The 27,415-nt window shown below is 42.4% G+C and overlaps 1 protein-coding gene across 4 annotated transcripts; it reads right to left on the reverse strand.

Annotated features, from left to right (window-relative positions):
• On the reverse strand, positions 1-26,442 carry mob3a (MOB kinase activator 3A). 4 transcript variants are annotated; one of them, XM_063032617.1, is made up of 4 exons: positions 26,304-26,442; positions 6,038-6,580; positions 2,047-2,249; positions 1-1,092 (listed from the first exon to the last, which is right to left on the reverse strand). In XM_063032617.1, the coding sequence occupies exons 2-4, from the start codon at positions 6,453-6,455 to the stop codon at positions 1,063-1,065; spliced, it is 651 nt and encodes a 216-aa protein (XP_062888687.1). In that variant the 5' UTR covers positions 6,456-6,580; positions 26,304-26,442; the 3' UTR covers positions 1-1,062. The 4 variants fall into 4 exon arrangements, with proteins under 4 accessions (XP_062888687.1, XP_062888688.1, XP_062888689.1 ...); XM_063032618.1 differs by having other exon boundaries at positions 26,297-26,330; XM_063032619.1 differs by lacking the exon at positions 26,304-26,442 and adding an exon at positions 26,181-26,255.
• Positions 26,443-27,415: the final 973 nt, after the last annotated feature.

The raw sequence follows: 27,415 nt of genomic DNA on the forward strand, positions 1-27,415 counted from the left end.
ACTCTCATCACAGAATCAAAAGCAAAAATAACAAATTTCAGACAGTCAGAAATCAGAGCACATGATATAACAAAGAAAAATATGATATAAATTTCAAAAAGAACTTGCTTTTACCACAGATGTCCCCCTTGAACTGCAAAACTATACTGTATCATTCATTATCAGTAAGATTTTAAAGAAATATAGTAAAAAAGTATATTGTTCTTTTTTAAATATTTAAAAAAAGTCTGAAAACTTTTCTTTCATTTGGAACAAATATTCTATGTACCGTTCAGGACAATTTATTTTCTGAAGACTGTGCCATATGGAGCACTGTACCATTACAGGAAATATATTTTGAAAAGAATGCTTGGTATTCCTGTTAAAGAAAGACGAATGAATTAAATATGACAGGAATGTTACAATCTATTTTTAGAGGTTTTGGCACCAGCCAATCCCTGTAGTATCAGCTAGTTACCGTGCCAGTAAACGAAACAGATAAACTATAACACGAGAAAATCTGCAGATGCTGGAAATTCAAGCAACACACACAAAATGCTGGTAGAACACAGCAGGCCAGGCCCGAAGACTGTACCTCTTCCTTTAGATGCTGCCTGGCCTGCTGTGTTTTACCAGCATTTTGTGTGTGTTGATAGACGAACTATTCTGTTTTTCTGGAGGTTGAATAGTGCTTTATCAAATTTACCAGAAACATTCAGAAGCGCTTCACATACAATAAAATGCATAAAATGTCCACAGATTTTATATCAAGCAGGATATTTATCATCAAAATGCTTTGTTGTTTGCACCATTGTAACTGCAGAATCGTGTTATTGTAATGAAACAATTAACTATCCCAGGAAGATGCTTCAGTGGTGAATAGAATTTTCTGTAATCATTGCAGTTGCCAACAGCAACAGAAAATTCCCCATCAGATGTTTTAACCTTTCATGTTTCAATGTCAATGATCATTTGAAATAGGACTAATATTTTTCTTTCAAAATTTCTTTTCTGCTCAGATAATCCATTTCAATAACAATGTGGATGGTACAGCTTCTTGTGTGATCGATGAGTTGATGCTTTTCAATGGCACATTCTCATGGTCATCTCCTTCTGTGGAAGGAAAAGAAACTGTTACTACCAGATGTAAAAGATCCGAAAATGTTCTTGCAGACTGCTGGTGGCAAAATGAAATGCTGAGGCTAACACTGAAGCTTTTAAGGGGGAGAAAAAAGAAGAGTTGAAAAGCAAGGAAAATACCAAGAAAGAATTGAGAATACATAGTGGCCACTTTATTAGGTACACCTGCTCATTAATGCAAATATCTAATCAGCCAATCATAAGGCAGCAACTCAATGCATAAAAGCATGCAGACAGGTCAAGAGATTCAGTTGTTCTTTAGACTAAACATCAGACTGTGGAAGAAATGTGTCGTAGAGGTACCATACAGGGTGGTTTGAGTATTTCAAAAGCTGCTCATCTAGGATTTTCACATACAACAGTCTCAAGAGTTTGCAGAGAATGGCCAGACTGGTTGAAACTGACAGGAAGATGACAGTAACTCAAATAACCTCACATTATAACAATGAGCAGAAGAGCATCTCTGAACACACAACACATTGAATCTTGAAATGGATGGGCTACAACAACAGACTACAATGGGTTCCACTCCTGTACCTGATAAAGATTTAAACACCCTGTGGTCCTATCAGGGGGAGAACGTACAAACTCCTTACAGAGGATGCCGGAATTGAACTCAAATGTCCAGTAGGGTATGAATGGGACCTCAATGTGTATCAAGAGATGATATGTGAATGGACCCCAACGTGTTTAAAACTTAGGAACGGAGCACTGATGGCAAATCACCAGGATTTCACATCAGTAGGGTAGTGGAGTATCAGGTTTACTGTACATTGAAAAAGATCCTCCCTAACACACTGTATTAGTCACCACTTTCTCTGCACGTCACTAAGTTATTATTGTGCCTTTTTTAAAAATATTACAGACCACTCACTAAAGATATTAAAATCTACCAAGTTTTCTTATGGTAAATTTAAAGTTACATACCAGGGGTACTAATTCTTTGTCGTCTATAAGATTGAATTCCTTAACAAAGTAGTAAAAATGTTTGTAACAAGTATTAACGTGGGCCTCTGCCCCCATGAAGCCAATTCGGTCGAAGTGGTGGATGTACACGTGGACAAAAACACGGAAAAGCCGAGAGAGGATCTTCTTGCAAACTTGCTGGAAGTTCTTGGGGAATGGGGTTCCTGAGGAGGAATGAAAAATACACGGTTTAATTATCTAAACACAAGAGATTCTGCAATGCTGGAGATCCAGAGCAGCACACACAAAGTGCTGGAGGAACTCAGCAGGTCAAGCAGCATCGAGGAAGGGGAATAGTCAAAGTTTCAGGCTGAGTTCTGATGAAGGGTTTCAGCCCAAAACGTTGACTGTTATTCTTCACCATAGATGCTGCCTGACCTGCTGAGTTCTACCAGTGCTACATGTGCATTGTTCTGGTTTAATTCACTTGCTGATCTGAATGCTGACCACCATTCAATATTTCCATGCAGTGGAGATAGCAGTAACTCAAAGTACTGGAGGAATTCAGCAGGTCAGGCAGCATCTATGGAAAGGAATAAAGAGCCAAAGCTTTGGGCTGAGAAACTTCATCAGGACTCGTAAGGAAGGGGGGGGGAAAGCCAGAAAAAGTAGGGGGAGGTGAAGGAGTACAAGCCAAAAACTGAAAGCTGAAAGCAGGTAAGGGGCAAGGCGGGTGTGTGGGGGAAGTGGTAATGAAGTGATAGGTGGAAAAGGTAACAGGTCAAAGGAGGAGCAATCTGAAAGGGGGGGAGTGGACCGGGGGGGGGGTGGGGGGGAGAAAGAACAGGGGGGCACCCGAGGGAGATGATGGACGGGTAAGGAGAAGTGAAGGGATAAGAGAAGTGTCATAATGGGGAATGCAGAAAGACAGGAGGAGGAGGGGCAAGAAATTACCATAATTTTCAGAAATTGATGTTCATGCCTTCAGGTTGGAGGCTATCCAGATGGAATAGGAGGTGTTGCTCCTCCAACCTGAGAGTGGCCTCATCATGGTAGTATAGAGGAGTGGAGATCGAAGCTTTCCTTTCAATCTGAAACCATCTCCTTGACTAATAATGACTGAAGCAAAATATGAAGGGTGCACAGGGCAAGTGAATAACTTCGAATGACAATAGAAATCAGTTGAGTGTACATCACTGAAATTGTCAAACTGAATGGTCTTTTTATGGATATTTCTTTACAGGTTAGTCACAGATCGATAGGTTAATCAATACTTTTTAAATATCTTCTATTTCTGAGGGATTTGGTGTCTACAAATAAAATTAAATTCAATATTCACATTTATTTATCACATCAACATTGAAACATACAGTGAAATTCGTTAATAACCAAAACACCCAAGGGTGTGCTGGGGGGCACGCAAGGGTCGCCATATATTCTGGCGCCAACGTGACACCCCACAATACTTGGCAGAACACAGAACACAACATGAAATGAAACACCACCAGCAAAACGTGCCCTGTCCCTCCGCGCCCCCCCCCCCACACACACACACACACACACAGCAGCAGAATTAGGCGATTCAGCTCATCGAATCTGCTCTGCCATTCAATCATGGCTTTTTTTTTTCAGCCTTATACTATTTTCTTCCCAGTAACCCCTTACCAATCAAGAACCTATCTCTAGATTAAATACACCCAATGGCATTGCCTCCACATCCATCTGTGGCAACAAATTCCAGAAATTCATCATCTGTGGCTGAAGAGATTCTCTGGGTACCACAGTTAGCAAGACACTATTACCGCTCGGGGAGTTGGAGTTCGGAGTTCAATGACAGTGCCGCCTGTAAGGAGTCTCTGTAGATCCTCCCTGTGGAATGTGTGCCCTCCCCCCCCCCCAGTGCTCCGGTTTCCTCGCGCAGTCCGAAGGTGCATTGGGTAGGTTAACTGGTCATTGTAAACTGTCCCGTGGTTAGGTTAAGATTAAATCGCGGTTGTCAGGCGTTGCTGGGGCAGTGTGGATCGATGAGCCACAAGGACACACTCCACACTGTGTGCTTAAATAAACAAACACTTTATTTAGAGATGCAGGGCAGAACAGAATGTTCCAGTCTAAAGAGCTGCACTAGCCAGCAACACACCTATTTAACCCTAGCCGAGGATAATTTATACTGACCAATTAATCTACTACCCAGTACGTTTTTGGTATGCGGGAGGAAACCAGAACACCCAGAGACCCATGTGGTGATGGGGAGAACATAAAAGCTCCTCACAGATGGCGCCAGAATGGAACTGCAAACTCTAGAATGCCCTGAGCTGTAACTGTGTCGCGTTAACCGCTACATTACCATTGCGCCTCCAAATGAGATTCCTCATCTCAGTTTAAAGAGACATTTTATCATGAGGCTGTGCGAAGGTGGAGTACCTCAGGAGGTGGGGGGTGGCACGGGTGCAGGCATGCCCAACCCTGAGACACCAGGCAAGGTCATTTGAATCCAAACAATACATTTATTGATCATTTCAGAATGTCCCTCTGGTACTTCCCACCCTCAGTCCACAATAGAGACCCATATCAGAATCAGATTTATCACTCACATATGTCATGAAATTTGATGATGTCTTGCAGCAGCAGTTCAGAGCAATACATGAAATTACTACAGCACTGTGCAATATACCCTGGCTATATATATGTGCCTAAGACCTTTGCATAGTATTGTAGATGACCCTGTATTCTGAGGCTATTCCCTCTGATCCTAGACTCCCCCACTATTGAAAACATCTTCTCCACATCCACTGCAGACCTATGAATATCTGATAGGTTTCACTGAGATGCCCTCTTATTCTCTAAACTCCAGCAAACACAACAGGTGCATAGTCCATAATGTAGACAGCCCCTCCTTTACCAGACTGTCCATTTATATTTGAATAAAAACACTAACTTGCATGAAGTCAGATAATTGGCAGCTCTTCAGTCATTCAGAAAATTTACACAACCTTTTTTATTTGCTGTTTTTGTTTAAACGGGATCTGAATGGCATTGAGATCTACAGCGAAATAGTTATCAGAGCTGCCGCCTCTCAGCGCCAGAAATCACGGGTTGGAATTTGCACATTTTCCCTGTGACCACAAGGGATTCCCCACCCCCCACCCCACCCAGGGGCTTTGGTTTTCTCCCAGGTTGCAAAGACCTGTGAGTTGGTGAATGAACGGGCCTCTTTGGATCACGGCCTGGGTGTAGATGAGTGAGAGGATCTGATGAGGGAAGTTGATGTGAGTGTGGAGAGAATACAAAATAGCATTACAGGAGGATTAGTGTAACCAGGTGTTTGTGGTCAGCAGATTCGACTGGCCAAAAGGCCAGTTGCTGTATCTATCAATGAGTACAACATTTTCTCAGAGAAAATAGGGAACTTACAGGAAAAGACATAAGACATAGGAGGAAAATCAGACCATCGTTCTGTGTTGAAAAATAAATCAGCCATGACTGAATTTGTTCCGTCATTCCATCATGGCCGACTTATTATCCCTCTCAATCCCATTCTCCTGCCTTCTCCCCATTACCTTCGATGATCTGACTAACCAAGAACTTATCAATCTCCACTTTAAATATACTCAATGTCTTGGCCTCCACAGCTGTCTGTGGCAATGAATTGCACAGATTCAATGCCCTGTGGTCCTAGACTCGCCCAATATAGGAAACATCCTCTCCACATCCCCTCGATTTAGGCTTTTCAAATGGAATACAGATCCGGAGCCATCAAACACTCCTCACACATCAACCCTTTCACTCCCAGGATCGTTCTCGTGAACCCCCTCTGTACACTCTCCAATGCCAGGACATCCTTTTTTGGATATGGAACCCAAAACTCCAGATATTGTCTGACCAATACCTTATAAAGCCTCAGGATTACATCCTTGGTTTTATATTCTAGTCCTCCCAAAACGAATGCTAACATTGCATGTACCTTCCGTACTACCTGCAAAAACAAGAGACGACAATTTTTCCAACTCACCAACATTGGTTGGGAATATGCTCTCATTGTTGACTTGGGTTTCAATCCAGTCCATAAGCAGACTCATGTATTGTGGTGCTGAGAGGGCGGTGGGTTTCCTGTACTTATTTTCATCTTGCCACCTGTATTCATACCGAGGTCCTCCAGACATGACAGGGCAGGTGGCGTCAGTGCAGAATTCCGATACAGTTCCATAAATCAGATTGATACGGTTGAAGAAATCCACCACGTGGACGGCTACCCAGTCATTGAGATCCTCATTTGAGGGAAGCTGAACTGCCACTTTCAGATCCAGACCAGCATTCAGCGATGCTTGTGCCCTCTTGTGCAATTCGAACCTCTGCGTACCTGGTTCAAACTTGCGCTTGGGACGAAAAGTCTTGTCCTTATTGAACACTTGTTTCAAGGCCACGGCCATATTAAACTCTTGGCGGCAGTCTGCAAAGAGGTGGACTGGCAATTCTTCAAGATAAAGAGGGCTACTTGAGACAATTTACTCTGCTTGCGCACCTCAAGAAGTTCCTTTTGCTCAATGCTTCAGTTCTGTGAAAAACAGAAAACAAAAATTAAATCATATTATACTTCATGACTATTATCACATTTCTGGTTGGTTCTTTAGAAATTACACCTGTCCCAGTCATAAACTTAAGGGGATTAAATGTAGAATTATGCAAAGTAATTTTTCATGTAATAATTAGTGCTAAAATTACTCCTAAGCACATAGATTGCCTTTTATTTCATTCAGGTCTAAATCGAATAACAGCAGTCAGTTGGAAAACAAACACAAACATGAAATGCTGCAGAACTCAGCAGATCAGGCAGCAACTATGGAGAGGAATAAATAGTTGACATTTTGGGCCGAGACCTTTCATTAGTTCTGTTCATCCTGATGAAGGATCTTGGCTCGAAATGACGACTGTTTATTTATTTCCATAGATGCTGCCTGACCTGTTGAATTCTTCCAGCATTTGTGTGTGTCGATTTGGAAAACAATATGGCTTCTTCAAAAGGAATTAAATATCATTCTTGTTTGCACTTAGCAAATCATGTCTAATTTGTGTTAATCACCTTACACCATACATACACGCCAGTAATTGAGGAAGTACATTACTGCAAAGAAGTTTATTATATCAGTGGTTAATTCCCCTCCTACTTCCTCTGGTTAATGAGTCACGTAGGGTCAGAGCTCCACAGGCAAGTAAAGGCAGTGGTTTGGCTACAGTACGAGTTTGCACACAGTCCTGAGTGAACAGGAAGACCAATCCTCTAACACATGCCTTGGCTCTGTGGAAAGTTATTGGTTTAGTTGCTTTAGTCAGAAAACAGATGATTCACATCATGCATCAAGGCTTTTTTTTTAAAGCCATTTGTTTGAAGTTTTGAAATAATTCAAAAAGTAATATTTGAGCCACTTCTCTGAGATAGGGTAGTTTGTGCTATGTAGATATTAAGTCTCTGACCTGGATTAAGTTATTTTAAATGCTTTGAGATGCCATATTCAGGCTTATATGTAGACACAGTACTTCATTCCTACAGCTTCATGCTCCAACATGATATTTTCTTCGTGTTGAAGAAATTATGTACAGCACCTTTTCTTGTAACTCTGCCAAGAACGGTTTCAAGCTGGGTTGTGAAAGGAGGATTGGGCATGGGTAGAGCAAACCCATCCCATTAAAAACCCAGAAAGAGAATCTGCAACTGAAACTGAAAAGTCCTCATCTCTGAAACATACCCCATACACCAGTAGGAGGGATAGGCTTAACTATCTTTCCACGTGTGAATGGAACCTCTGATGGACCAACAGATTTATTTACAATCAGCCAGGAAAACTAGAATACAAGAGAGATTCTTCCAACTGACCTGTGCCAATTACTACAGGCATTTTGATTCTAATCAGTTATCCTTTTTTCACCTCTGGTTGGATCAATCTTGCTCCTGATCCCACACAACACAGATATTCCCTCTGAAGGCAAGCTAGCACAAAAGCAGTCACGGACATGAACCTTCCATTTATTCCGTTACAGTGTGATGCGGCGGTGCCCCAACAACTGCCCTCATATGAACATTAATCACACAAGAGGAGTTTGCATTTCTCAGCTGGGCAAAAGCACATGTAAACTTTGACCATAAGACACCAGAGCAGAATTAGACCATTCAGTACATCGATTCAGCTCCAGCATTCCATCGTGGCTGATTTATTATTGGTTCAACCCCATTCTCCTGCCTTCTACCTGTAACTTTTGATGCCCTTACCACTCAGGAGCCTATCTGCCTCCGTTTTAAATATACACAATCACTTGGGCTCCAGTCACCTGTGGCAACAAATTCCCCAGATTCAGTACCCTCTGGTTAAAGTTGTTCCTCATCTGTCCTAAATGGACGTCCCTGACATAAAGTGACATGTGTATGTGTAGATCCATAAACTGTAATTTGATGAAGACTGAATATTCGACAAGCGCAGGCTGACTTAAAGTACATTTATTATCAAAGTATGTATACAGTATATAACCCTGAGATTCATCTCCCCAGACAGCCGCAAAACAAAGAAACACCATGGAACCTGTTCAAAGAAAAACATCAACCCCTTTCCCCCAAGTGAAAAAGAATCGCACAAAAGGTAACAAAAAAAAAGTGAAAAACAGAATATATAACAAAATTGAAAGAATCCAGACGTATTCAGTCAGCTCAGTGCTCATCATCCGTAGGTTGTCCCAATTCAAAGTCACCCAAAATAGCAACAAAAAAAGGAGCAACTAGAAATCAGAAATGCATAACATGAACTACAGAGTCCAATCCTCTAACAACAGTAATTGACAGAACTCAGAACATGAAATACAGAATGTTATAAATTCAATATAAAATCAGAAAATAATAAATATGGACTTAATGATCCCAAATTAGCAAGATTCAAAAAGAGAACCCAGAATGGTCTTTTAACTTCCCTACTGAAGAGTTAACACCTCAGGACAAGACCAGCCTGACATACATCAAACCTAGGATGCGCTTGGTTTGTACACCAGAAAACTCACTGCGTGTTTCACCCTCCAGAAATATCTTACATAAATGTATGGTGAATGAACAAATATGGGCAATTGCAGATGTACAAATTGCATAATTGCTCAAATTATGAATTTAGGTACTTATTGATATGTTGATCCTCATTATTTCAGAACACTGCCTTCCTATAACAACCACAATATACTGTTTAAATACGGAGCAATTGTATACATCAGCTACATTAAAGATGAATAAAACTGCGCAAAAATACAGTACTGTGCAAAACTGAGATATCTAGGGTTCCTCAGACTATTGCACACTTCTGTATTTGTCAACGTGGAACAGTGAGTGAATTTGTAAACCTGGCAGGAGCAAAGGATATTGAGAATGCTGAGGGTGTAACAGTGCGGGAGGGGTCTGGGATGGGTGGCAGAGAAGGAGTGCCGGGGCAGGGGGTGGTGTGGCTGCAGACACACCCGGGCCTGAGGCTTCAGACAAGGTCTTTTGATTCCAAACAACTGGTTTATTGACCATTACAGAATGTCTCTCTGGTGCTTCCTGCTCCCTCCCTCTTTCCACTCTCAGTCCACAATAGAGACCCATATCAGAATCAGGTTTACCATCACTATCATATGCCATTAAATTTGGTTTTTTTTGGGAAGCAGGACAGTGCAATACATAAAACTACTACAGTACTGTGCAAGAAGACATTAGCTATATATACATGCCTAAGACTTCTGCATAGCACTACAATTATAATAAGGACCTTATTCTTATTCTGGCCTCTGCCCCTTCCTTTCTAGTCCCAAAATTGTTTATTCCCATCCTTTAGATGCTGACTGACCTGCTGAATTCCTCCAGCATTTTGTGTGTTGCTGAAGATCTCCAGCATCTACGGAATCTCATGTTTATATTAAGGGTATTTTCTATAATGCTCTTTTACCTTTTACATAAGGGACTCTTCCGAGAGTGATTCATTCAGCAGCAATTTGCATGCATTTGCTTCTTCCACTTTCAGAGCATTAATCTCTAAATCAATTTTCAAAAAACAGCAAACCTCAGAGACTGATGAGAATTATGAAATTTGAAAGTCAAAATACACCCCAAACATTACAGTATTTAAAAAAAATATTCATGTTGCCTCTCTGTAAAAGAATGTTTTGTTTTACTGGTACATTCAAATTTTTTTTGCAGGCAACAAAATGTTACCCCTACCTTCAAAATGATGCATTCACTTACCTTTCTACACAAATAAATTTCCTTTACCATCGCTGGATTCAGAGTACAGGTTTAAACACAAAAATAACTTATCTTAGGTCACTATTTTCCTGAAGATGCGATTTTACTGTTTGAATATAAACATTAAATGAATGACGGAGCAAAACGTCTGTGCACTATATGACCAGCTTCCTTTATTTATAATGTTCAGATTCTCTCAAGCAACTCTACTGGAATGTACCACGGCAAGTAAAAGCACGGGGAAATCCAGCAACAATATAATACTTGGGGAACTTCCCAGGCGTGTCATTTCCTGTGTGTTTTTTTAAATTATTACATGAAATACCCAGCCACTAACAAGAAATTTGGAGATGTATGGGGTGTGCAGGGAGGGTAGCAGCACTGGTGAAGGAGCTCATTGTGTCCATTCCAGGGTAGCTCACTCAGCTTTAGGCCCCACCAGACACTCACTCTCACCTGTGGCTCCAGTAGCTCTTTGCATGTGACAGCGGCTACACCCCAGTACACTGCTTTGGCAGGTGGGTCTAAACCAGGTGAAGGTAGCAAGCGGGACTCGTACCCCGGTGATGTCTGCCCTAGCACGTGAAGTCATTTCCGGCGTACTGGACAGATGAGATCAACAGTGAGATCCAATGGCCAGGAAGGTGGTTCTGCAATGCTCCGTGGAGAGTGAAGGGCATGACAAGACACAGAAGTAGTCATGGTCCTCTATTGCAAGGAAGAGCCCAGTTTCTGATGAATACTCCTACCACTGGACCCAGATCTCCGAGGTCAAGAGAGTGGAACTGCCCCAGTGCAAGGGCTTTTCAACTTTGAAAACTCTCCCACACAGGATTCCTGTCATCGTTGGATATGGCGAAAGAACCACCAAAAAGCAATTCATTCAAATAACCGACTATTCAGATTCTGTGAATAGTTCTGGAGTTGAGTTTCCCCAGTTACTACCAATTACTAAAAGCTTAGGCAAATAACTATCTTTGTCATTTTGCAAAAAAAAAGTGGCTTGGGTCACAACTGACCTGTCCTAGGACCTCAGATGTCTGCCTGGACTAGCTTGAGGAGATACAAGACCATAAGATATAGGAGCAAAATTAGGCCATTTGGCCCATCATGGCTTATCAATTTTCCTCTCAGCCCCAATCTTCTGCCTTCTCCCAGTATCACTTTATGCCCTGACCAATCAAGAACCTATCAACCTCTGCCTTAAATATACATAAATATGGCCTCCACAGCTACCTGTGGCAAAGAATTCTACAGATTCACCTCTGTTTGGCTAAAGAAATTCCTCATCTTTGTTCCAAAATGACGCCCCTCTATTCTCAGGCTGTGTCCTCTGGTCTTACACTCTCCCACCATAGAAACCATCCTCTCCACATCCACTATCAAGGCCTTTCACCCTTCATTCTTCTGAATTCCAGTGAATCAGGCCCAGGGCTATCAAATGCTCTTCATATGACAAGCGTTTCAAACCTGGAATAATTTTTGTAAATCTCCTTTGAACCCTCTCCAATATCAGCAATCCTTTCAGAGATAAGGTGCCCAAAACTGCTTGCAATACTCCAAGTGAGGCCTTACCAGTGCTTTATAAAGTCTCAACATTACATTCTTGCTATTGCATTCCATTGAAATGAATGCTCACAATGCATTTGCCTTCCTCATCACAGACTCAACCTGAAAATTAACCTTTAGGGAATCCTGCTCACAGACTCACAAGACCCTTTGTGCCTCAGTTTCTTTTGTATTTTCTCTCCACTTAGAAAGTAGTCAACCCTTTCATTTCTTTTACAAAGTGCATGGCCATACACTTCCCAACACTATATTCCATTTGCCACTTTATTACCCATTCTCCAAATCTAAATTATTCTGTAGCCTCTCTACTTCCTCAAACTACCTGTTCCTCTATATTGTCTGCAAACTTTACAACAAAACCATCAATTCCATCAGCCAAATCATTGACATTTAAAATAAAAATCAGTCCCAACATTGACACCTGTGGACTACCACTAGTCACCAGCAGTCAGGCAAAAAACGCTCCATTTATTCCCACACTCTGCCTCCTGTCAATCAGCCACTGCTTTATCCATGCTAGAATCTTTCCTGTAATACCATGGGCTCGTATCTTGTTAAGTAGCCTCATGTGTGGCACCCTGTCAAAGGCCTTCTGAAAATCCAAGTATATATCAACCAATTCTTTGTCTATCTTGCTTGTTATTTCTTCAAAGAAGTCCAACAGATTTGTTAGGCAAGATTTTCTCATGAGGAAACCATGCTGATTACAAACTATTTTATAATGTGCCTCCAAGTACCCTAAGGCCTCATCCTTAATAATCAACTCCAACATCTTCCCAGCCACTGAGGTCAGACTAACTGGCCCCTAGTTTCCTTTCTTCTGCCTCTCCCCCTCTTGGAGTGGAGTGACATTTGCAATTTTCCAGTCTTCCAAAACCATTCCAGGATCTAGTGATTCTTGAAAGGTCATTACTAATGCTTCAACAATCTCTTCAGCCACCTCTTTCAGAACCCTGATGTGTACACCATCTGGTCAGTTGACTTATCTACCTTCAGACCTTTCAGTTTCCAAAGAGCCTTCTCCCCAGTAACGGCAACTTTATACACTTCATGACCCCGACACTTGGAATTTCCACCATACAGCTAGTGTCTTCCATAGTGAAGAGTGATGCAAAATACTTATTCAGTTATCTGCCATTTCCTTGTCCCCCATTACCTCTCCAGTAGTACTTTCCAGTGGTCCGATATCCACTCTCACCTCGCTTTTATACATATGTATCTAAAGAAACTTTTGGTATCCTTTCTAATTATTGGCTAGCTTACTTTCATATTCTATCTTTACTTTCTTAATGACTTTTTAGTTGCCTTCTGTTTAGTTACCACTGTCTGGTATTGAGGGGCTACTGCATAGGACCGAAAGAAGCTGCAGAAAGTTGTAAATCGAGTCAGCTCCATCTTGGGTACTAGCCTATAAAGTCCCCAGGACATCTTTAGGGAGCAGAGTCTCAGAAAGGCTGTGTCCATTATTGAGGGCCTCCAGTACCCAGGGCATGCCCTTTTCTCACTGTTATCATCAGGAAGGAGATACAGAAGCCTGAAGGCACACATTCAGCAATTCAGGAACAGCTTCTTCCCCTCTGCCATCTGATTCCTAAAGGGACATTGAATCTTTGGACACTACCTCACTTTTTTTAAATATACAGTATTTTTGTTTTGTAACATTTTAAAAAATCTATTCAATATACGTAATTGATTTACTTGTTTATTATTATTTTTATTTTATTTATTTATTTTTTCTCTTTCTGCTAGTAAATGTATTGCATTGAACTGCTGCTGCTAAGTTAACAAATTTCACGTCACATGCCGGTGACAATAAACCTGATTCTGATTCAGTTGGTTTTTCAAATCTTCCCAATCCTCTAACTTCCCACTAATCTTTGCTCTATTATATGACCTCCCTCTGGCTTGAACTTCTCTTTTTAGCTACAGGTGAGTGTCCTTGACTTTAGTATACTTCCTCTTTGGGATGTATACAACCTGTGCCTCCGAATTGCTTCCAGAAATTCCAGCCATTGCTGCTCTGCCATCATCCCTGCCAGTGTTCTTTTCCAATCAATTCTGACCAACTCCTCTCTCATGCCCCTGTAATTCCCTTTACTCCACTGTAATACTAATACAACAGACCTTAGCTCCTTCTCAAATTTTAGGGTAAATTCAATCATATTATGATCACATCATGTTATTGTATTGTGTGCAGTACTCTGGTTTGGAGAAACATCTCGTTTCTGTATGCATTATATGGTTATATACATTATATACATGTTTATAGTTAAATGACAATAAACTTGCCTCCAAGGATTCTTTTATCTTAAACTTTCTAATCAAATCTGGTTCATTGCATAACCGAACCCCTGCTGGGCTCAACCACAAGCTGTTCCAAAAAGCCATCTCATAGGCATACTAGAAATTCCCTCTCTTGGAATCCAGCATCAACCTGGTTTTCTCAATCTACCTACATATTGAAATCCCCCATGACTATCATAACATTGCCCTTTGGGCATGCATTTTCTATTTCCCATTGTAATTGGTAGACCACATCCTCACTACTGTTTGGGGAGTTGTATACAACTCCCATCAGAGTCTTTTTACCCTTGCAGTTACTTAGCTCTATCGTCAATGATTCAACACCTTCCAATCCTATGTAACCTCTTTCTAATGATTTAATTTACTCTTTTTTTTTAACCAAAAATGCAACCCCCCCCCCCCCGCCTTCCAGGCTATTCTTTCAATACAACGTGTATCCTTCGACATTAAGCTCCCAGCTATAATCATCTTTCAGCCGTGATTCAGAATTGCCTACATCATACATGCCAATCTGTAACTGTGCTTCTAGTTCAACTACCTCAGAGTGCACACATTCAAATATAGCATCTTCAGTCCAGTATTCACCCTCTGATTTTGTCCACCTTTTACGTTGCAATAATTATGCCCTATCAGTCTCTTATTAGGAGTCTCGCTGCGCACTGTCCTCCTTTAAGAGAACAATTCCCGCACAATTCCACATGGAACTACGGATTTACATGGAGCACGGTCGCAGCAAAATAGCATCCATCATCAGGGGCCTCCAGCACCCAGCTCATGCTCTCTTCAGGGAGGTGGTACAGGAGCATTTGGCCTCTGACCACTAGGTTCAGGAACAGTTATTACCCCTCAACCATCAGGCTCCTGAACCAGAGGGGATGACTTCACTTGCCCATCACTGAAATGTTCCCACAACCCTTGGACTCACTTTGGAAGACTCTTCATTTCATGTTCTCAATATTTATTTATTTTCTTTTGTATTTGCAGAATTTGTTCTTTTTTGCACACTGGTTGCCCACCCTGCTGGCTGTGGTATTTTACTGATTCTATTACGGTTATTGGATTTACTGAATATGCTCGTAAGAAAATGAGTCACAGGGTTGTATACGGTGACATATATATGCTTTGATAATCAATTTACTTTGAACTTTGATCTGTGTAAAAAAATATCAGCTTGCCAGGAACTGGACTGGAGAAACAGTACAAATGTGTACTTTACAATAAATCGATCTACAACCAATGTTTTCAGTTCTACAATTCTAGTACCATTTGTGAATTCACAGGCAATTTCTTCAATCACTTACTTGTACATTGTATTCTGATGAATCGCTACTCTACCAAATGGGCCAAGTGGCCTAATTCGGCAATGTCTTATGATCTAACAATCTTTTTGAACCACGACCATCAGACGGGGTACCACTGCATTAGGACAAAAACTATTAAGATGGGAAACAGCTTCTTTCCCCAGGCTGTGAGACTACTGAACTCCCTGCTACCACGCAGGTCTTATCACACATGAAGCACCAGTTGTGATGTACTGTACACAATCTCATTATACGCATTTTTCTTTTTTGCAGTAGTTATTTTGTATACAAGTATACATGTTTATATTTATTATTGTAATTTATATTTATATCATTACTGCTATTTATTGCTGCCCCAGAAATATTTTGTGACATATGCCAGAGCTATTAACCCTGATTCTGAAACTTGTGTATATTAACTAACGCTGGGAACTGTGGTGCCTGGGCAGTCATATATTGGGGTTTTCTTCAAATACTAAGAAACTCTGTGTGATTCAGAAATGACCTGGGAATTCCCCACCCTTCCTTCGTATGTCAATTCATGACAGCACTGTAGGATCACGTTGGTTGCATTCGTCTCCACCATCAGCTCAAACAGATACTAGAAAAAAAAACAAAGTTTGTTTTCTTTTTTGTGGCTGTAGCTTAGTAACCAGTGGTTAAAGATGCAGCTACTGCAGGAAGAAGATATTTTAAGAAGATTGAAGGTGGGGAGAAATGAACAATACTGCACCTACAAGAGCTATGCTCAGTGGCCACTTTATTAGGTACACCTGCTCATGAATCTAAATATCTAATCAGCCAATCATGTGGCAGCAACTCAATGAATAAAAGCAGGTAGACACAGTCAAGAGGTTCAGTTTTTGTTCCAACTACAGTATAATTGTTGGTTTCAGACGGGGTGGCTTGTGCATCTCAAACTGCTCATTTCCTGGGCTTTTCACACACAACTATCTCATTACAGAGAATGGTACAAAAAACAAAACAAACATCCAATAAGTGGCAATTCTGTGGGCTAAAATGCATTGTTAATGAGAGAGGTCAGAAGAATAGCCATACTGGTTCAACTGACAGGGAATCAGAATCAGATTTATTATCACCAGCATGTGTCATGAAATTTGTTAACTTAGCAGCAGCAGTTCAATGCAGTACATAATATAGAAGAAAAAAAATAATAAATAAATAATCAATTATAGCATATGCAATTGAATAGATTAAAAATCGTGCAAAAACAGAAATAATATATTTTGAAAAAGTGAGGTAGTGTCCAAGCATTAAGCATCCATTTAGGAATCGGATGGCAGAGGGGAAGAAGTTGTTCCTGAATCGCTGAGTGTGGGCCTTCGGGCTTTTGTACCTCCTACCTGGTGGCAACAGTAAGAAAAGGGCATGCCCTGGGTGCTGGAGGTCTTTAATAATGAACGCTGCCCTTCTGAGACACCGCTCCTTCATGGAGTGCAGAACAGTGTCTCTGAATGCACAACACATTGAACCTTGAAGTGGATAGGCCACAGCAGATCACACAGGGTTCCACTCCTGTATCTAATAAAGTGGCCACTGAGCAAATAACTATTATAAAAACTTAAACATTGACTTACTCGGCATTTTCAAATAGTAGGGAAAATAGTGGGTTATACTTTCAGCTCTTCCTTTTAGTAAACCAGTGTCACGAGAGAAAGCAGATATAACACTATAACAGAAAATGTACCTCTCCAGTGTTTTAAAGTTCAAAGTAAAATTTACTATCAAAGTATGTACATGTCCCCACATACAACCCTGAGATTCTTTTTCTTGCAGGCATACTTAGCTAATCCATAGAATAATAACTGTAACCAGGATCAATGAATGACAAGCTGTATAAATGCAAATATAAATCTGCCAGGGTTGCCACTGCTATATGGTTGTGTTTAAACTAAGTAGTTGGGGGGGGGAGGTGGGGGCTAGGAAATACAAGGAAGGAGTTAAAGGGAAAGAGAGAATCAGCAAAGTTAAGAAAGACAACAGAATTAACAGGGCAGAAAGCTCAGGAAGGGATCGGAGAGTATGGCCAAGTGCAAAAGTGCAGAGTATGGTCAATGTCTCCCATCCACTACATAATGTACTGGGTGGGCACAGGAGTACATTCAGCCAGAGACTCATTCCACCGAGATGCAACACAGAGCGTCATAGGAAGTCATTCCTGCCTGTGGCCATCAAACTTTACAACTCCTCCCTTGGAGGGTCAGACACCCTGAGACAGTTGGCTGGTCCTGGACTTATTTCATAATTTACTGGCATAATTTACATATTACTATTTAACATTTATTACTATTTTTCTATTACTATTTATTATTTCCATGACGATTACTATTTACTAATAGTAATATTACTATTACTATTTATTATTTATGATGCAACTGTAACGAAAACCAATTTCCCCCGGGATCAATAAAGTATGACTATGACTATGAAAAGGAATCGATGTGAAAGTTGAGGGGAGTAAAGGATTAGAAGTATTATATATGAATGCACTGAGTATAAGAAATATAGTGGATGAGCTTGAGGCTCAGTTGGAAATTGGCAAGTATGATGTTGTAGGAATAACAGAGACATGGCTGCAAGAGGACCAGGGCTGGGAAATGAATATTCAAGGTATATGTCCTATCGAAAGGACAGACTGATTGGCAGAGGGGGTGGGGTGGCTGTGTTGGTGAGGAATGAAATTCACTCCCTTGCAAGGGGGGGGACATAGAATCAGGAGATGTAGTGTCGGTATGGATAGAACTGAGAAATTATAAGGGCAAAAAGACCCTAATGGGAGTTATCTACAGGCCCCCAAACAGTAGCCTGGATATAGGGTGCAAGTTGAATCAAGAGTTAAAATTGGCATGCAGCAAAGGTAATGCTATGGTTGTTATGGGGGATTTCAACATGCAGGTAGACTGGAAGAATCAGGTTGGTACAGGAACCCAAAAAAGGGAGTTTGTGGAGTGCCTCCAAGATGGATTCTTAGAACAGCTTGTACTGGAGCCTACCAGGGAGAAGGCAATTCTGGATTTAGCGTTGTGTAATGAATAGGATTTGATAAGGGAACTCAAGGTAAAGGAGCCATTAGGAGGTAGTGACCATAATACTACAATTTGAGAGGGAGAAGGGAAAACCGCAAGTGTCAGTATTACAGTTGAACAAAGGGAACTATGGACCCATAAAGGAGGAGCAGGCCAAAGTTGACTGGAAAGATATCCTAGCAGGGATGACAGTGGAAAAACAATGGCAGGTACTTCTGGGAATAATACAGAAGGTGCAGGATCAGTTCATTCCAAAGAGGAAGAAAGATTCTAAGGGGAGTAAGGGACGACCATGGATGACAAGGCAAGTCAAGGATAGTATAAAAATAAAAGAGAAGTAGTATAACATAGCAAAGATGAGTAGGAAGCCAGAGGATTGGGAGACTTTTAAAGAGCAACAGAGGATAACTAAAAAGGCAATAAGGGGAGAAAAGATGAGATACAAAGCAAGCTAGCCAAGAATATAAAGGAGGATAGTAAAAGCTTCTTTAGGTATGTGAAGAGGAAAAAATTAATTAAGACCAAAGCTGAGCCCTTGAAGACAGAAATGGGTGAATTTATTATGGGGAACAAGGAAAAGACAGACGAGTTGAACAGGTACTTTGGATTTGTCTTCACTAGGGAAGACACAGACAATCTCCCAGATGTAATAGTGGCCGGAGGACCTAGGGTAACGGAGGAACTGAAGGAGATTCACATTAGGCAGAAAATGGTGTTGGATAGACTGCTGGGACTGAAGCCTGATAAATCCCCAGGGCCTGATGGTCTGCACCCCAGGGTACTTAAGGAGGTGGCTCTAGAAATCGTGGACGTATTGGTAATTGTTTTCCAATGTTCTATAGATTCAGGATCAGTTCCTGAGAACTGGAGGGTAGCTAATGTTATCCCACTTCTTAAGAAAGGAGGGAGAGAGAAAACAGGGAATTATAGACCAGTTAGCCTGACATCAGTGGTGGGGAAGATGCTGGAGTCAATTATAAAGGATGAAATAGTGGCACATTTGGATAGCAGTAACAGGATCGGTCCGAGTCAGCATGGATTTACAAAGGGGAAATCATGCTTGACTAATCTTCTGGAATTTTTTGAAGATGTAACTATGAAAATAGACAAGAGAGAGCCAGTGGATGTAGTGTACCTGGACTTTCAGAAAGCCTTTGATAAGGTTGCACATAGGATATTAGTGGGCACAATTAGAGCACATGGTATTGAGAGTAGGGTACTGACATGGATAGAAAATTGGTTGGCAGACAGGAAACAAAGTAGGGATTAACGGGTTCTTTTCAGAATGGCAGGAGGTGACTAGTGGGGTACTGCAAGGCTCGTTGCTGGGACCACAGCTATTTACAATATACATTAATGATTTAGATGAAGGGATTAAAAGTAACATTAGCAAATTTGCAGATGACACAAAGCTGGGTGGCAGTGTGAAATGTGAGGAGGATGTGAGCAGGATGACTTGGACAGGTTGGGTGAGTGGGCAGATGCAGTTAAATGTGGATAAATGTGAGGTTATCCATTTTGGTGGCAGGAACAAGATGACAGATTACTATTTGAATGGTGTCAAGTTAGGAATAGGGGAAGTATAACGAGATCTTGGTGTCCTTGTACATCAGTCACTGAAAGTAAGCAGGCAGGTACAGCAGGCAGTGAAGAAAGCTAATGCCATGCTGGCCTTCATAACAAGGGGAGTTGAGTATAGGAGCAAAGAGGTCCTTCTGCAGCTGTACAGGGCCCTGGTGAGACCACACCTGGAGTATTGTGCACAGTTTTGGTCTCCAAATTTGAGGAAGGGCATTCTTGCTATTGAGGGAGTGCAGCGAAGGTTCACGAGGTTAATTCCCGGGATGGCGGGACTGTCATATGTTGAAAGATTGGAGCAACTGGGCTTGTATACATTGGAATTTAGAAGGATGAGAGGGGATCTGATTGAAACATATTATTAAGGGATTGGACACGCTAGAGGCAGGAAACATGCTCCCGATGTTGGAGGAGTCCAGAACCAGAGGCCACAATTTGAGAATAACGGGTAGGCCATTTAGAATGGAGTTGAGGAAAAACTTTTTCACCCAGAGAGTTGTGGATCTGTGGAATGCTCTGCCTCATAAGGCAGTGGAGGCCAATTCTCTGGATGCTTTCAAGAAAGAGTTAGATAGAGCTCTTAATGATAGCGGAGTCAAGGGATATGGGCAGAAGGCAGGAACGGGGTACTGATTGTGGATGATCAGCCATGATCACAGTGAATGGCGGTGCTGGCTCGAAGGGCCTACTCCTGCACCTATTGTCTATAAATAAATAGCTATAAATAACAAGCATGATATAACATTGATGGAAAATTTTGCAGTATTCTGGGGTGAATTTGGAGTATTGTGTGCAGTTCTTAACAAGGAAATTTACAGAGGTATTGCTGGGACTTGAGGACCTGAGTTATAGGGAAAGGCTGAATAGGTTAGGATTTTATTCCTGGAGCACAAGAGATTGAGAGGAGTTTTGATAGATGTGTACAAAATTATAAGGAGTATACCAGGCTTTTTTCCACTGAAATTGAGTGAGAATAGAGCTAGAGGTCAGGGTTAAGGGTGAAAGGTGAAATATTTAAGGGGAATATGAGAGGGAACTTCTTCACTCAGAGGGTGGTGAGAATGTAGAATGAGCTACCAATGCAAGTGGTGGATGTGGGTTCAATTTCAACATTTAACAGAACTTTTGTAGGTACATAGATGGGAGGGGTATGATCCAGGTGCAGGTCGATGAGAATAGGCAGAATAAAAATTCTGCAATGAATAGATGGGCCAAAGGGATTCATATTGTACTATCCTGACTTGCGCATTGACTTAAACAGCTAGGATGCAACATCCAAGGCCTCCGTTGGTTGGGGTTTGACAAAGATGAAAATGATGAAGGAAAGGATTTTCACAGCGACAAACTGCTATACCTACCCATTGACCTCCTCCCTCACCTCTAGTCAGGGCCCCAAACAGTCCTTCCACCTATGAATCTGTTGGGGTTGTCTATTTTATCCAGTGTTCCCAATATGGCCTCCACTAGATTGGTGAAACCTGTCATAAATTCGAGGACAACTTTGTTGAATTTTCATTCCATCTACCAAGACTGAATTTCCCAGTGGCCAACCATTTTAATTCCTATCCCCATTCCAACATGTTGGCACATGGCCACCTCTTATACCACAATGAGGCCACTCTCAAGGTGGAGGAGCAACACCTCATATTCCATCTAGGTAACCTCCAACCTCAATTTCCCCAACTTTTCTCCTCCTCCTCCTCCCCACTCTGGCCTCTTACCTCTTCTCCTCACCTGCCTATCTCTTTCTCCTTCCTTTTCTCCCATGGTTCACTCTTCTCTCCTACCAGATTCCTCCTTCTCCAGCCCTTTACCTTTCCCAACCACCTGCCTTCACCTATCACCTTCTAGTTTCTCCTCCTTCCCTCCCCCCACCTGTTTATATTGACTTCTTCCCCCTTCCTCTCCAGTCCTGATGAAAGGTCTTGGCCCAAGACATCAACTGTTTAATCATTTTCATAGATGCTGCCTGACCTGCTGAGTTCCTCCAGCAAGTTAAGCATGTTGCCCTCGATTTCCAGCCTCTGCAGAATTGTTTGTGTTTACCCTTTGCCAAAACTCAGAGGTTCTGATGGTAAGATAGCAGGCATCTAGTAAACGAATTGCTTTGTACAAAGATACTGATAATACTGAAATGCAATAGCCTTAATGGACCATAGTGAACAAGTTTGGAAATGACAACTGCAGACAATGATCAACCCACACCAGATATGAATGGAATGTAAGAGTTAGCTGGATAGGACAGTACAGTAGCGTAATGCTTTACTGTGCCAGAGTTTGTACATTTTCCCAGTGATTGCATGGGTTTCTTCTGGGTGCTCTGGTTTCCTCCCACATTCCAAAGTGACGCAAACAACAGGAATTCTGCAGATGCTGGAAATTCAAGCAACACACATCAAAGTTGCTGGTGAACGCAGCAGGCCAGGCAGCATCTCTAGGAAGAGGTACAGTCGACGTTTCAGGCCGAGACCTTATATTCCGTCTGGGTAGCCTCCAACTTGATGGCATGAACATCGACTTCTCTAACTTCCGCTAATGCCCCGCCTCCCCCTCGTAGCCCATCCGTTATTTATTTTTATACACACATTCTTTCTCTCACTCTCCTTTTTCTCCCTCTGTCCCTCTGACTATACCCCTTGCCCATCCTCTGGGTTCCCCCCCCCTTGTCTTTCTCCCTGGGCCTCCTGTCCCATGATCCTCTCATATCCCCTTTGCCAATCATCTGTCCAGCTCTTGGCTCCATCCCTCTCCCTCCTGTCTTCTCCTATCATTTTGGATCTCCCCCTCCCCCCCCCACTTTCAAATTTCTTACTAACTCTTCCTTCAGTTAGTCCTGACGAAGGGTCTCGGCCTGAAACATCGACTGTACTTCTTCCTAGAGATGCTGCCTGGCCTGCTACGTTCACCAGCAACTTTTATGTGTGTTGTTCCAAAGTGACATATGGGTTGGGGGTGAGTAAGTTGTGCGCATGCTGTGTTGGCGCTGGAAGCATGGCAACTCTTGTCAGGCTGTGTTGGTCATTGATGCAAACTGTATGTTTTGATGTTTCGATATTCATGTGACAAATAAAGCTTATCTTTAGAAAATGGATGACAAATGAAAAACAGAGCCCAAATTACAGATGGTTAGAAGTAATAAAAAAAATAGGATGCATTATACAACAGTCAGGAGTTAATAGACTAAAGCTGGTTTACTAAATAACCAGCATATTAGATGGGGTGTTGTGAATCTGCTCTGTTTCAGCAGATCATCTGTGATTTTCATGAGGCCCAGTCTGTACAGCTGTCTCTTGTTTACTTGTTAATCCGAGGATGAGGAGGACAGACAGTAATGTTTGCTTCATCTCTACACTGCTCTTAACTTGTCCTGCCAGTCACAGGTCAGGGAGGATGTGATCATGAGAGAGAATAGTCTCAGCATAGAAACAGAACTGATCTTCAATATGATAAACATTCCTGCAACAGTGCAGGAAATAGGTCACACGGGTAGTCAAATAACTCCTTACATACTTCATGGCATTTGGATACACTGGGCAATTCCCCAAGTAAACACAACCACTTCCGTATAAAATGTATAAACAGTAAGTAAAATGAAGAATAAAACATATTTAATGTTCAAAAATAGTTTATAAATCTAATTATCTGTTTACCTTCCTGCAATACAAGACCATAAGACATAGGAGCAGAATTAAAACATTCAACTTATTGAGCCATTCCATCAGGACTGATTTATTATCCCTCTCAACTACATTCCCCTGCTTTCCCCCCGTAACTTTAATGTCCCGACTAATCAAGAACATATCAACCTCTGCTTTAAATATACCCAATAATTTGGCCTCCACAGCTGTCTGTGGTAATGAATTCCACAGATTCACTGCCCTCTGGCTAAAGAAATTCCTCCTCTGTTTGAAATAGAAGAAGTCTCTCTATTCTGAGGCTGTGCACTCTGGTCCAAGACTCGCCAAGTATAGGAGACATCCTTTCCACATCCATTCTATCTAGGCCTTTCAATATTTAATAGGCTTTAATGAGATTCCCCCCACTCTTCTAAACACCAGCAAGTACAGACCCAGAGCTCTTCATACGTTAACCCTTTCATTCCTGGAATCATTCTTGTGAACCCCCTCCAATGTCTCCGCATTACATCACAAACAAGAGAAAGTCTGCAGATGCTGGAAATCCAAGCAACACACAAAATGCTGGAGGTACTCAGTAGGCCAGGAAACATCTATGGAAAAAAGTACAGTCGACGCTTCGGGCCAAAACCCTTCTGCAGGACTGGGGGAAAAAAAAGCTGAGGAGTAGATTTAAAAGGTGGGGGGACGGGAGAGAACCACCAGGTGATCGGTGAAAGCTGGAGGGGTGGGGGATGAAATAAAGAGTTGGGAAGTTGATTGGTGAAAGAAACAGAAGGCCATGGAAGGAAGAAAAAGTTGGGGGGGGGGAGGGAAGGAGCACCAGAGGGAAGCAATGGGTGGGCAAGGAAGTGAGGTGAGAGAGGGAAAAGGGAATGAGAAATGGTGAAGGGGGGTGGGGGGGGAGAGAGCATTACCGGAATTTTGAGAAATTAATATTCATGCCATGAGGTTGGCAGCTACCCAGATGGAAATATAAGGTGTTGTTCCTTCAACCTAAATGTAGCCACATCACGACAGTGCAGGAGGCCATGGATGGAGATATTGGAATGGGAAGTGGAATTAAAATGGGTGGCTACTGGGAGATCCTGCTTGTTCTGGCTGATGGAGTGCAGATGCTTGAAGTGGTCTCCCAATCTACGTCGGGACTCACCGATATACAGGGGGCCACACCGGGAGCACCGAACACAGTAAATTACTCCAAAAGACTCACAGGTGAAGTGTCACCGGTGTGGCCTCCTGTATATTGGTGAGACCCGACATAGATTGGGAGACCACTTCGCCGAGCATCTACACTCCATCCGCCAGAACAAGAGGGATCTCCCAGTGGCCACCCATTTTAATTCTACTTCCCATTGTGACATGTCCATCCGTGGCCTCCTCCACTGTCAAGATGTGGCCACACTTAGGTTGGAGTAACATCTTATATTCTGTTTGGGTAGCCTCCAAGCTGATGGTACGAACATAGATTTCGCAAACTTCCGGTAATGTCTCCCAACACCCCCCCCCCAATCCTTCTCCATTTCCCATCCCCTTTTCCCTCTCATCTCAGCTTCTCGCCTGCCCACGGCCTTCCCTCTATGCTCCTTACCCCCTTTTTATTTCTTCCATGGCCTTCTGTCTCTTCCACCAATCAATTTCTTAGCTCCTCACCCCTCCCTCTCCAGATTTCACTTGTTTCTCTCTCCCCTCCCTCCATATTTAAAATTTACTCCTCAGCTTTTTTTTTTCTCCAGTCCAGCTGAAGGATTTTGGCCAAAAACATCAACCGTACTTTTTTCCCCCATAGACGCTGCCTGGGCTGCTGAGTCCCTCCAACATTTTGTGTGTTGCTCAGCATTACATCCTTGCTTTTGTACTCTAGTCATCCGGAAATGAATGCTAACATTGCATTTGACTCCCTCACTACCTACTCAATCTACAAACTATCCTTTGGAGAATCCTGCACGAGGACTCCCAAGTCACTGACACCGGCTATTAAGCTCGACTAAACCGCTCATTTGCAATGCACCAGCCTCCTTCTAGCCTGTGGTTTCAGATTATTTGCAACATCTTTCAGCTCACTGATGCAGAAGGGAAATTACCACTGTTTTATCTAAGTGAGTTGACCATATTTCGCCATTGTTCGACACTATCAGACCAAGCACATGGCTCTCAATAAGCACAGGAGATTCTGCAGATGCTGGAAATCCAGAGTAACACACACAAAATGCTGGAGGAATTTAGCAATTCTGGGTAGGAGGGAGGGAGAGGTGGTGTGGGGTGGGGTGGGGACGAAACTGGACAGTATGGGATGGGAGGGGACCGGAGGGGGTGGGTGGGGATGGGAGGGTAGAAGTGGGGTGGATGGGGAGGGGAGGGGTTGAGTGGGGAAGGGAGGGAGAGAGTGAGGATAGTGAGCCCAGGATCCGGGACACCTCAGCCCCGCCGTGAAGGGATTAAACTCCCGCTTCATACCCCAACTCCAGCTCACCAGCTGAGTGGGGTGTCCGGGCCCGGCCCACCCGGTGGAGCCAGCACACCTGAACATCCTCCCTTCTTCTCTGCCTGGACTGGAACGACCCACCCTCCCCGACATCGATAATTTACCGCTCACCGCCAGCCGCCGCCTCCTCCACCGGCCGCGTTCACTCTCCGGCTGCCGCCCCCTTCTGCGCAAGCGCCGAGACCGGCGTGCATGCCGGGAATAGTAGTTCGCATCGGCAATCCGGCTCTCGGTCTGAAGCGGCTGCCTGCACTGTGCGTGTGCGTGTACCGCTATGCGTGCCAGGAAGAGTAGTCCTGACGCGCAGGCGCGTAGACCACCATGCACGCCGGGAACCGTAGTTCATAACGGCTGTCCCGCTGCAGGGCGTTGGCAGGGCACCGGGGAGGCGGGATCATCTCAACATTCAAAATTGTTTAATGTCATTTCATATACACAAGTGTAAAGGAGAGTGAAATAATTTTCCCTCTGGATCTGATGCAGCACAAAAACACATTTGGATAAAGAGCACAATAATAAAAAACACTATGAATAAACTTTATATCCATAAAGTGATACTAGGTACAGGAGTGTCTGTACATAAGATGTCTGACAGGATATGATAAAATAGCAGTGGTGGTTGGGGGTGTGAAGGGGAGAGTTAGTGGGTGGGTGGAGGTGTTGATCAGCCTTACTGCCTGAGGAAATTGATTGTTCCCAAAGTGCAGAAGCAATCTATTGCCCCAATTTAAAGGATAAAACTGCAACAACAAAACATCTTATCTGCAATGATCCCTCAATGATCTGGGACCGGAGTACATCTTTTGTTTTACAATCCTGATTGAGCTCTTAGGTCTTCTTCTGTCAGTCTTCTAAATTTAAACAATTTTCCTCAAGAGATAATTGGCAGGTCAGTTTTTTTTGAACTATGCTCCTAAACTGTGAAATTCAATACCTAAAACTATAAGGGATACAGACTGAGTTGGCACTTTTAAATCAAAACCTATTTATTTAACCTTGCTTTTAACAAACATCCTTTTGTCTTTTATTTCACATTTTCACTTCATTCCATTGCAAAGCACTTTGAACTACAGTGTCTATGTGGAAAATATGCAATAAATAAGTTATTATTATTATAAGCACAGTTAAATACACTCAAAAACTTCTGCAGTTGTACTGTGGAGAGCATTCTGACAGGCTGCATCACTGTCTGGTATGGAGGGGCTACTGCACAGGATCGAAAG

Source organism: Mobula hypostoma, chromosome 24 (assembly GCF_963921235.1).
Source record: "Mobula hypostoma chromosome 24, sMobHyp1.1, whole genome shotgun sequence".
Lineage (NCBI taxonomy): Eukaryota > Metazoa > Chordata > Chondrichthyes > Myliobatiformes > Myliobatidae > Mobula > Mobula hypostoma.

Excerpts from the sequence above, each read along its gene's own strand:
- mob3a (XM_063032617.1), bottom strand. The coding sequence starts at position 6,455 with ATGGCCGTGGCCTTGAAACAAGTGTTCAATAAGGACAAGACTTTTCGT. Across the intron at positions 2,250-6,037 it reads CATATTCCCAACCAATGTTG|GAACCCCATTCCCCAAGAAC; the intron begins GTGAGTTGGAAA and ends ATTCCTCCTCAG. Across the intron at positions 1,093-2,046 it reads ACAAAGAATTAGTACCCCTG|AAGGAGATGACCATGAGAAT; the intron begins GTATGTAACTTT and ends TTCCTTCCACAG.